Raw genomic sequence first — 12,639 nt, 5'->3', positions numbered from 1 at the left:
TTTGCATGTAAAACTTGTTTTTTTTTTCCTTGTCTCCATCGTTGTATGCTTTTTTTTGTCTGGTTTGGGATGCATGTTTTTTCCAGGCTTTTCCTTACCACCCCCCCCCCCCCATTCACTTTTCTTTCTTCATATGAAGAAAACGTTGTCGTTTTAGGGTCTAATACCGAGCAATTTTAGTTGCTTTTCAGAGGCTTTCTTTAATGGACTAAAGATGGTCACAGTCACTGTTTTTCTCAATTGAATGCAATTTATAAAGTTTGCGAAGCACCTGCGGTACGGCAGCATTAAAAATGACAAGAATCAGGCAGGTTTTACAAATAAGGAACATATTAGTTTTCTTATATGGAAGTGACCGCGTCTAGGTAAAACAAGTTGTTTTTTTTTTGCTTAATTTTCTGGATATGAATGGTCCGTCCGCCTAAGCAAGTAGACGCATATGACCGATGAAAAAATATTTTATCGTGAAAAACTAAAGCAAAAGTTTTATTACATTTTACCGTGTATGTAGTGACCATAGCCAGAAAGGTGCAGAATTTCGTTACGGGCCTTTGGTAGGGTGGCTTGTAAGGGCCATCAAATGTTACATGACAGCCTTTTTCATGGCTAACAAGGAGAAATATCAAGATTTCGGTATAAGTAAAGCCAAGGCTGTAAAAGTATCCTCTTTTCACCTCATCGCGACCATGTTGAGAACGCAAATAACGAGGTATACACGCTACTACTGGAAACATACAGCTGAGAATCGCCAAATAAACCATAAGCAGACTAATGCTGCATTCACACAAAAACCATGTTTAGTAAGACAAGGTTTTTCTTTGCCTGATAACTTGCCAAGTTTCTCATTGTGTTGAATTCTTACTAAGCTAAATCAATGATCACTTAGTAACAGGTGCTGTCCACTCTTGGGAGATTGAGATTTAAACCAGTTTATTTAAACCACCTTTAAACTGGTTTAAGTGCTGGTGTGAATGCGGAATAATAAGCCTTCATCTTTGGTTTGTGTTCAGTAATGTGTTTGTGGTCAGCGGTAAGTTTGCCAAAAGTGGAAATTGGGCGGTAAAAGCGAAAAAATGCAAAAAGTTGGGTCCACCAAAAGTGGAAATTGGCAAAGAGCAAAAATTTGGGCTAAATAAAGCCAAGAGCTGAAATTGGGAAAAAAAACATCGCCAAAAGTGGAGATTTACAAAAAAACATTGCCAACCAAAAGTTGAAATTGTAAATAAAAATTGCCAAAAGTCGAGGTTATCAAAAAAAAAAAATGCCAAGGGTCGAAATTGAGAAAAAAAAGGTTCGATAAAAACCGAAAACGTTGTGGTGCAACATTTTATCACCCTTACAAGCCACCATAATACCTAGAGTACCAACATAAAGAATTTCCCTTCGGAGATAGCATCAGGATGAGAAAATGCTGATTTTATCATACTCTCAGTTTTGGTGCCCTGTTAGTGTTGTCCCCTGTAGTGTCCTTTAGCATGGGGGGACTACAATCACTCAATATTGCCCCAAATGGAACTTCACAGATATGAAAATACAGGATGAGCCCCTAGCAGGGGCTCATAAGTAGGGGCAATCAACTTCCCCACATTCTGGTACTATATTGATGTCGTTTCCTAGGATCAGGCTATTTTTAGACGCGCGGATGAGCCAATCATATTCAACCTTTGTGTTGACGTTTTGGCTGAGCTCAACTGCACGCGCAGTCTCACTTTGACTCTACTTTGACTTTTTGTTGCTCTCTTCTTTAATATGAATCCAACCCTACCTACGACTTTCGATTCTTGCAATTCTTTTGGTAAACAAACAAAACCGACGGATGATAGATAAAAATATATTCTTCCTAACTGCAATTTGCGCGTGCAGCCTCACGTCACTCGCGCTCGCGACCAACGTCGAAGTAGCTGATTGGCCCGTTCGTGCGCGCGCGTCTAAAAATAGCCTGATCCTAGGAAACGTTGTGACATTTATATAATACAGATGATAAATAACAACTCCACAAAATGGGTAATAAAAATTTGAAGGTATTTTATTATATTTTTCGTCCCAATTTGTTTTATTGTAACGCACCATATATTTACAGTAGCTATTAAAAACGTGAAATACAACATTAGCTTGGTTGTCCCTAGAAAGTTAGTTGCCACCGGAAGCGTGATTTCGTCTTGACTTCCGGCTCCCTGTAGCTAACGATCCCGTGATGCGTTTGGGGCTGTCAACCAATTCTTCACCGGTCATGGCGACAAGTGTGTTCAGAGGAAAACTCTTGTTCTCTGTTTAGTATGCTCACAAATCCTATCTAAACTCGCCTCAAAACCACAGGCAATGATTAAAAACAGTAACAAGGGCAGTCGCACGTATGATGAGGATGGCTACGTGAAAAGAGCCGGTTGCGTTTGCTTCCGAACGGAGCTAGAAAAAGAGGTAGCTTGACCAAACACAACTCGTGTCTCGTAGTAGAGTCGTCTGTAAATCGATATAATCGTTGTTTTTTTTCTCTCCCTCAGGTTCTTCTAGTCTCTAGTTCAAAGCATCCCGACAAATGGGTGGTGCCAGCTGGGGGGATTGAACCCGGAGAAGAGCCCAAAGAAACAGCCATTCGCGAAGTCCAAGAAGAGGTTAGAAAACGAAAACGAAGTCTATTACTGTTAGCGTCACGTTGTTTAGACAATGCGGCTGTTTCTTTGCCATGTAAACTTCTCTGTCTTTATCAAACCATCACTCTTTATTTGCTTTTTAATTTCAGGCTGGTGTCAAGGGAAAATTAGGAAGATGTCTTGGAGTTTTTAAGGTAAGATAGTCATGCGTGAATTGTCGGAAAGCTCTAAGAAAATTTCTGATAGATTGTCTATGGAAATCCCATGTCGTCTACGAATCCCTTTGTTTTGTTTACAGAACGACAATAGCAGAAGCAAGACATGGGTGTTTGTTCTAACTGTCACCGAAGAGCTAGAAGTATGGGACGAGGCTAGGAATGGTAAGCACTGCTATTAAACAGTCTAGGACTTACAGACGCCGGTTAAAAAATATTGGTAGGCTTTCGACACGTGTTTGTAGATAGTTTTGTTTACAACTAAAGCACCGTTATTTATTTTCCTAGTAAAAATCACAAACAGAAAGAAAAAATGCCTCCCAGTATTATGTACTTGACGGATCGGATTTGGAATTATATCGTCACATAGACTGAAGTGCTAAACACAAAATGTACAATTATTAGTAGGCCTTGAACTTTGTATATTCTTACTTTTGTAATCAACTCGCACCAAATATCAATTTATACCAGTCCGTAAACATTAAAAGATATACTTATTTGAATTCCTCTTAGATTAAAATTGCTTAAATAGAGGATGTTTACATTTTCTAGAAGTTTTATTGTAAGTGAAAATTTCTGACATATGCTAATTTTTTTTGTTCTATTGACAGTTTTTTTTACTCATAACCTATTTGTAGTTTATTTTATGATAAACATATATTTAATTTGTATTTAATGATGTATTTGTTGAGTAAAGAACACAATATTAGAGATTGTGTTTTTGAAAAAAAATTGATGCTTGTTTTTTAAAACACTACCAGCTCATTTATATAGTATTGGCAATATCACTTAAACTGTGATTACATGTATACCCGGTCATTAAGTCCAATACACCAAAAACTGGAAATCGACTCTGCCAAATTTTCGTCTTTAATAAGACTTCTTCAGGGCAGACTGAAGAAGGTGAATCGTTACAAGCTTATTTACATCAGAATAGTGGCGAGAGACGCAAAACATTACAACTGACAAAAACACGCATTTTCTAGAATAGCGCGCGCTATGGATAAAAAGAATTTACACATCTCTACGTGGGTTCCTACTACAAAAAAAGTTATCACTATTAAGACCCCGCGGGTAGATAGACTTAAGCTGATAAGCCCACTGGCCTTCCCTTTCCCTAAGCTAAGCCTCAGAGTTACACTTATCTATAAGTTGTACCATAACATTATTAAGACCTGAATGATTGTCGCAATGAAAATGTTGATAGATAAGGTCATCCTTAACTCTTTCACTAACCGGTAAACTAGGGTGCTTATTTAACCTTTCTTTATGATTATTAAAACGCTTCCTAAAACTATTGATAGTAGACCCTACATCGGTCATTAAGTCCTTTATAGCTTGAACAGGACAGAGAGCCCCTTACGTTTGCATAATCTTTCAAATGAAAGCTTTTTGAAAATGGCCACGAAATGAGTTCACCTGAGAACAAAAGACATTTTATATGTCTCACCCTGTGATGTAGCCAGAAATATAAATAAATTTATTGGTTAGTATCAGGAGCACCAATAGGAGCAAATTGTTTTCTTTCTTGCTACAGAGGTCATGAAGATATGATCAACAAAAACCCCTTTTAAAAACGCATATGTATGTAAAACGATAAAAATCCCTCAAACACTAAGAGAAACTCCTTTTTATGTCAGTTTTCTTTTTTCTATTCCATACCTTTTCTTTCTATTCTTCTATTCCTTTTTTTTCAAATTAGGGCACAAAGTGTCCTGTGTCCCTCATACACAGTTTGCCAAAACAGGTCAAATAGATATTGCATGATTCATTAGAACTAGATGGCATAATACTTTACTTGAGGTCTCAGTAGCTTTATCTATTATAATATACTTTTTACTGTGAAAATGATACTGTAACATTCTTAGAAGAAACAATATGATTTAGTTTGAGCAAAAGCTTCCTCTATTTTCAACAGCCCTGACACTATATTGCATATATTTAGCAAGTGATTTATTATTTACTAGTATGCTAAAATAGGATAAAACCAAAAGTGAAATAACAAATTTGTTCCAAAAGCGAAGCCGATTGGCTATTGGGGTATGGAGGTACTGTACTTATACTACTGTATTTATAGTTGTCCATAACTTTGCTGCTTCGCAACCAGTTTCTCATTTTTGTTGTGTCAGGCTATCATTGTATATCCTTGATGAGTTGCCAGACTAATTAAGAGTTCCTGTTTATAATGTTATCATGCAAACATATAGCCCTATTTGAGTAATATAATATGTGGTCTAAAAGACAAAATTAAGACATTTTAAGATTATCAGTTAAATATTCATACATAGTTTGTAGCTCAATTTAAATTAATTATACCTTAAATTAAAAATAGCCTCGTTGTAACCTCATATGATTGTGTTAACTTTTTACTCTTACTAGGGGTCATTCCTTACCAGGCAACCAGGTTGAGGTTATGGCATGCCTTGAAGTGAAAATTCTAAGGAAAAATAATATTTTTGCATCAATAAATTCCCTACTGTATTACCTAAAATTGTTGTTTTTATTATCTTCTCGAGATGATGAGAAAAAACAAATTTTGCTTGAAGACTTTGTGTAAGCATCAAAGGTGTTTTAATCCTTTAATCTTCTTATCACTCACTAAAACCCAGTGTTCCCTACATACATGACCTTAGGTTATAGTTAATTATCATACAGTTTTTTACCTGGAAAGCTTGAGTTCAAAAATCTCAAATTCAGTTCCTTTGTCATGTGGAAAGTTCTATCAGCATGCACGATTTTGTGACATGTACCAAATAAATCATAACTAAACATTTTGTCTTAATGTTTTGATTTTGGAAACAATAAGGTATTATTTACTGGACTAAAAACTAGGACAAGAGAAGCCATCAAGAAGAGTATCCTTTTCGCTTTTAGCAAGATCTTCCCCCACGTTTTACGACCCAATTCAGACTTCACCTTTTTTTGTTTATCCATTGGTTAAATATTTTGAAACGCTGATAGAACTTTCCTCATGACGAAGGAACTGAATTTGAGATTTTTGAACTCAAGCTTTCCAGGTAAAAACTGTAGGATAATTAACTATAACCTAAGGTCATGTATGTAGGGAACACTGCACGCCGAGGTTGTTTTGGCTAAACAGCTTTTACTAAGTTCCCTATATTAGACTCATTTTCGGCTCGATTTTCGTGAATTTTTCAGATTTTATTAGTACATCTATGCTTTGTCAGATCCCACAAGATTCACACTTGTTTGAAATCAAATTATTTTTTGTCATGCAAGTTAAAAGGAAGCAATATTTTTATATTAAAATAAAAATCTCGAAATCTGTGCGATGATTTTTTTTCTAAATCTACAGTAACACCTAACAATACTCCAACTTGAAGCACACGAATTTTTGGCTTAAAACTGACCTGTCAAACATCGCGATTGATGAATCTTTATTTCAAGCCAAAATTGTCCTCGCAATCTTTGAAAAAATAAATGCACTCTTGCCTACAAAGATCCATCCCCGAATTTACGCCCCCTGCTAAGTCCACACCCTAAGGCAACTTGCGTGAGAGGGGCAAGAGGACCACTTTTGCACAAGAATAAATTCCAGATGGCCAATTCGAGAGTATTTTTATTAAGATAATTTGAAAACTAAAGAATTTATTCCTTTTCAACATTTGAACCCAAGCCTCTTCTAAACTATTACCCGACGCTATGGCTAAAATAGGCTTTACCGAAAGTACTTGCTTAATGCAGCTGCCTGTCGAACCTGTGTTTATTACACCCCATAATACTCGGTTTTAGCCTCCTATTGGTCGGTCTGTTTACCTAGAGCTGATGATATGATCACCTTTTTGACAGATAACTCAAGTAGGTGTCACTTTCCAAGAACTTTTCTTGGCTTTGAATTCATGCATATTTCTGAAAATCCTAATGTGCGTAAAGTATAAGAGCTATGACCGCACAATTTGGCAAAAGGCAAGGTTATTTATACTTTTGAGTGGATCATATTTTATATCCTCCGGTGTCGTGTTACCTGGAAATTATTCATTGCTCTAACTTTGGCTCAAATTTGCAAAGGAACAAAAAAAAAAATATTTAAAAAGCCAAACACAGTTTGGTGGGTGTGTATATGGTGATTGACATAAGCCATAAAACGTAAACATCTGCTGGATAGTTTATAGACACATTAGGGTTTTTAAGGAATGTGATTGGCCGAAAACAAGTGTGTGATTAAGTTAAACTTAATTCATATGATTGTGGTGTGATAGAACTATTGAAATTTTTCATTGAATGTATCCTAATAGATATAGACTAAGCAGGTTTTTCATAGGTGTTATAATCCTTGTGTGACCAAGGCATCAATGACTAAAAACTGTCACCCAGCAAATTGTTGGCCAAGGATAACACCATGCCCGGTGTAACCTTAAAATTATTTTCCTTTATAATTTTAAATTTTGTCTTTTCTCATTTCCATTACAGGGCGTAAGCGTTCATGGTTCCCTATTGAAAAGGCAAGAGATATCCTATCGTCACGTCCTGTCCAACAGATGTACGTCACCCAGGCAATTAACAGCAGGTGACAGAGCTGGAATCTGGCCACTGATTGGTCAGCCAGATCACCAAAAGTGTAATATATCTCTAGATGTTAGCCTGCTTAGTGCAACAGGGTAGCAAGGTGACAGGGAGATAACACAGACTTTTTCTGATGTAGATGTTAATAGGATATTAAGACTTATGTAAGGGTGTTAAGGTTTGCTCAAGTAGACTTAAACCATTGGGATATTTGATGCTTTTGAAAAGTTTGCACAGTCAAACCTCAATTTTTACATTATTTAACTTACAAAAAATTGTTCCCCTGACATTTTTGGCATATTATTTGAATTGATTATTTGATCTTTGAACAATCTATTTTTTTAAATTCATATGAAAATGAGAACCTAGAGAACCAATATAGTCTAAAATGTCATGAAGCACCCATTATATACTGTAAGAACTATGGGCTATCATGAAAAGCAAGTTCGTATACACAGGTGTTTACTGCAGTTGAGGTTTGACTGTACTTACATACATGAAATTTTCTTTAATTTAACAAATTGCATGAGCTGTACAAAGCATGGTTGCCGAGACTCAATCTGACTTAATAATTGAAATTGAAACTGGATTTTTTTTTCAAAAATGTGTACAGCCAAAGAATTTTCAAGCTGAGAGGTTGATGTCCATTAGCTAGGGGTGTGTCATGAACTCTTATCTGATATTTGCATATTTGTTGAAAAATGTTGAAAAGTGTCAATTATGGTTTAATGGAAGCAGCAAATATAACCAGCCTTTGGTAAAAATTATTTATTTTGCATGTTTTAGTCCAGTGCTTTCTTGAAATGTAAAGGCTAAAATATTACCAAAGAGCTCCCAATCAAACACTACAACAAACAAAAGTCCAGTTTCAAAGACTCCCTGAAACTACTGAATAACCTCAATTCAATATAAGCTAGATATGAACTACAGAAAATAAACAACCTACCCTGGGTACCAGAGCCACCAGACTCTGGTACCCAGACTCTTCCAGTGACGCCTAGCCAAATGCCATTACGAGCGAAGCATCACTGGGTGAGAGAAGTCTGGAGGCTCTGGTACCAAGGGTATAAACAACCTTAACAGCCATGGAAATACACAAAAAGTGAGTATCACTTTCTGATTGAGCAAAAGCCTTAGAATGTATTTCTATAGTTTTCTCAGTTTTATTTCAGTTGAGCTTGGAAATTGTGTATTCTAGATTTGTTTTTGTATAAGTTTTGTAAATATGATGTGAAAAGATTCTTATAAGATTGTGTTTGCATTAGGGTTTTTGTATAGCAATGTGAAATCATCATTTTTTTATCACTATCAACAGAATCCCCTGAGACATAAAAGATTGTTTATATGAATACAATACAGTACATGGCCATAGCTAGAATATATTTATAAATGTATATTGTTTTGAGGACTCTATTTTCTTCTTTATGCTCTTTGTAAAAAAACTTTCTTCCTGCAATCACAAAATTGAATTTTTTTATGTGATGTTGCTAACCTCGTAGAACAACAAAACAACATACAAAAGATGAAATTGTAAACTCTCCCCCCTTGACCACAAAAGGAACCTTTTCTGAAAAACTAATTTTGCATAGGTCTGTGCCCCCCTCCTCAGCAAAACCTAGCTATGTGCCTGAATTGAATAAAAATACCACTAACAAACACACATGATCCATAAGATGTTATAGGCTGATTGACGATGTAAGAAATTTTCTATTTGATCAAGGGAATAAAATTACCTATTATAAAGACTCACATGACTTTCATTTATCGCTAACCTGGGTACTAGAGGCTTCAGCATCACTTGTTTACTGTTACGCCCTTGCAAGTTGGAGTATATTGAGAAATTTCATCAATGACTTACATCTGCTAAACTTTTTTTTTTTGCTTTGATCAATCAATTTAAAGATGAGATGAGATACTAGCATGATCAGAAGCCAACAAGTTGTTGACCGCTTTGATTGACAGAAGCAATAATACCGACGACGATTATTAATTATTAATTGTCTTTTGGCTTCCATCATTTAAACTAATAGGGGACTTGCGCTAAAAGGATCACGTGGCAGGCCCGTACCCAGGGGGTGCGAACGACCCCCCCCCCCCTCCCACAACGGCCCAAAGTCCACTTTTGGTTCTCAATAATCACATTATTTCTTAGCGCAAGTCCCCTATTAAATTACATTGAATTTTGAATGGAGACAGAAGGTCGTTTAGCAGTTGGAAATTGTCGAAGAAAGTTTGCAGAATATTGGAAACTGCTGTATATAAAAGTTGAAAACACCCAAAAACTGCTATAAACAAACTTGCCAAAACCGGAGATAAAAAATTGCAGATCCCCTCGCCAAACATATTACACCCACCCCCCCCCCCCCCCCCCCCCCCCCCCGCTAAATAACGCTGCTACCTAAACCAAGAACGCTGCTGCTTGCTTTCTCGTTAGAATTCATCATGCTTTTGGGTGTAATATCTTCTTGCAGATAGGCTAGACCAAAACCAAACTCTATTTTTCTTTTTATACTTTAGGGAAGGGAAATTATTGAACGGGGGGAGGGGGCTGCTATGTTTGGGGGGGGGAGTAATTTTTTGAGCGCTGATCTGGGGGAGGGAAACAATTTTCAAACAGGGTTTAGGGGAGGGCCCAAATTTTTTTAACAGGATTCTGATATCAATTTCCGAACCTCCTAATAGTCTGTTTTCATAATTGATATCCTACCTCATATATTTTTGTATTTGCTGCGCATGTGCGAGTATCTACTATGTCATCATGTCGAAAAAAAAAAGGAAAAAAAAGTAAGATTTGCCGCGGGGTTTGCTGGGAAAATTTGACTTCGGATACACTTCGGGATATGATCGTTACGAAGCGCCAGCCTAGAATCACTTTATAAAGAAGAAAATATCTAAATAATCCAAAGATTTTGGGGTTTGTTAAACAATTCTTACATATTTGCTTCTATGGCAGCTTGGTTTGATAAACTCGAACGCGGCTGCATTCCATTCACATTCCGCGTTATGATCGTTCAAACTTTACGTCAAGTCATGATTTAATGAGGCTAAATGCTCGCATTTAGGCAAGGTTAGACTCACAACACAGGGCAGCGTCTCAGAGATCTAGGCGTACGTGACCTGCGCCGGCGCGCGTGGTGCGCGGTATGCTTTCGAAGGGTAGCTTTGCACCGAGCGGCAAATCCTCTCTGATCAAACGTCGTTTCGTGCTAAGATGTAGGAAGCGGTTTAGCTATTTTTTCGTCACATTTCTGGTTTTTCTTCGGCGGTATGGCGGACAGGCCTTCGAGCGAGTTCATGGAAGCTATCCGGGAGGTGATGAGGGAGGAGGTTCGCTCTTTTGCCCAATTTCCGGCGGCGAGCAGTGAAAAATCAATAACATCGAGTCCAGGACGAGACGAAAACGGGGTCGGCGGGGGTTTTTCCGGCGTCAGGTACTAGGGCGACTCCCGTTACGCCAGGTATGTTGCCAGATTTAGTCAACACTTTCTCTATCGCGTCGGCTCCGTCCGGTGTGGCGGGTTTGAGTGCTGCTCTCCCGTTATCGGTCGCCTCGGGCAGCGTTGACTTGACGGCCATGGCGCCCATGATGATGCATTCTCCGGCGGTCGGCGAGCCATTTATTGTGGCATCTGGGTCTCGCCAGTCCCTGCAAAACTGGTATCATCAATTGTGGGCGGGCGGTTCGTGGGGCTTAGCGAGCTTTTGACTTCAAACCTGCGAGAGGTAAACTTGGAGCCGCAGCTCTTTATGAACGGCAATCTTGTACTTACGACGGCAAATAAGAGACCTCGGCGGGTCATCGAGGATATTGGGGCGTGGTGTGAGGCTTTTTCGATCTATGCGCTGATCCTTTGCTCTAAGTTCCCTCAGAGGAATAGGGATTTACTGCTGTACAAGTTAGGGATTTTGCGCACTTATCGCCAGTTCGCCGGTCGCATATGGCTGAATTACGATAGAGCGTTTCGCAAGCACGCGGCCGCGGTCAAGCTGACCTATTGGTCCCAACTTCACCCGCAGATATTTAACGTTTGCGCAGCGGGAGCGTTAGCCCGCCCGGAAGCCGGTAGGGGTCGCCCTACAAGTTCGGAGGCATGTCGCTCGTGGAATTTCGCCAGGTGTTACTTCCCGGGGTGCCGCTACACTCACCAGTGCGCTTACTGCGACGGGAACCATCCGGCGCGCGAGGGCCCGTCGAGCGCAGGGCGAAGGCGCAAGGCGTCGTCTCCAGAGCCACTACCTGGAAAGGAGTCGCGCACGCGGTGGGCCTGAGATGGCCCAGGGCGGCAGCAGGATCGTCAAACCCTTGTGGGGTTTGTTGACTGTTTTTAGAGACACTAGTCTACTAGTTATGGTACTTTTACTTAAAGCCGCATTGTCACCAGTTTACTTCCGGGCGTCCGACGGAAACCTCAACCGTTAAAAGACTAAAGAATCTATAAAAATCCGAGATATTTAAGAGGCCATCCGCTCTAAATTATCAATCACATCCTCGAATAAACTTCCAGTAAACACAATTCTGACAATATTGTGAAATATTTTTCGCGTTTTCCGTTAAAAATCATCGGAGATTGTTAGGTAATCGACCTGAAGTAAACTGGTGACAATGCGGCTTTAATATCTTATGCGCCTATTCTTGCACCTTAGCAGGTTGTTGTATGGCAGTTGTGTATACGAGGGTTCTTGTAAGCTTATAAACTAGAGTACTTGTCATGGTTGCTGTTTGTTATGCCTCACTCCCTCCCCTTCCTAGGCAGACGCCTGACCCCTATACTTTCTTCGTTCTTTATACAGATTACGTACATATAGTGCCTATACTTGGGGGATGGTAGCTTAGGGGTTTTTTCTATTCACAGCGTTGCATGGTCTCCCTCCCGTGTCCCAGGTAACCCCTTTAAGCCCAGAGGCCTTCGCTCGGGAACTGGCGTATCACCCACAACCGGAATGCGTCGAGTACGTCATTACAGGGAACCCCGTTCAAATCGGCGCGCGACAACAAGCTTTCCGCGCGAAAAAATCCTCAGGTTATCGACGACTATTTGGCCAATCAGGTCAGATTAGATAGGGTGGCATACCAACGGATTCGGAGTGATTCCTAAGGCGGGTCAGCCGGGGAAGTGGAGATTAATAGTTGACTTGTCCGGCCCGGCGGGTTGTAGCGTTAACGATGGTATCGATGCAGCAGCGTTTTCCTTGCAATATGTGCGCATGGACGAGATCATTCAAATGGTCGCGCAGTTCGGGCCCGGAGCTCAGATCGCAAAATTCGGTGTGGAGGCGGCTTATCGCAACATTCCGGTTCACCCTTCCGA

The 12,639-nt window shown here is 39.4% G+C and overlaps 1 protein-coding gene across 1 annotated transcript; it reads left to right on the top strand.

The window, feature by feature from the left end:
• Positions 1-2,197: 2,197 nt before the first annotated feature.
• Positions 2,198-9,075, top strand: LOC5512675 (diphosphoinositol polyphosphate phosphohydrolase 1). Its single transcript, XM_001632936.3, has 5 exons — positions 2,198-2,418; positions 2,502-2,612; positions 2,741-2,785; positions 2,890-2,971; positions 7,238-9,075. Exons 1-5 carry the CDS (start codon positions 2,320-2,322, stop codon positions 7,336-7,338), a joined length of 438 nt encoding a protein of 145 aa, XP_001632986.1. The 5' UTR covers positions 2,198-2,319; the 3' UTR covers positions 7,339-9,075.
• Positions 9,076-12,639: the final 3,564 nt, after the last annotated feature.

This window comes from Nematostella vectensis, chromosome 9 (assembly GCF_932526225.1).
Source record: "Nematostella vectensis chromosome 9, jaNemVect1.1, whole genome shotgun sequence".
Lineage (NCBI taxonomy): Eukaryota > Metazoa > Cnidaria > Anthozoa > Actiniaria > Edwardsiidae > Nematostella > Nematostella vectensis.
This window is presented reverse-complemented; position numbering and strand designations above follow the sequence as displayed.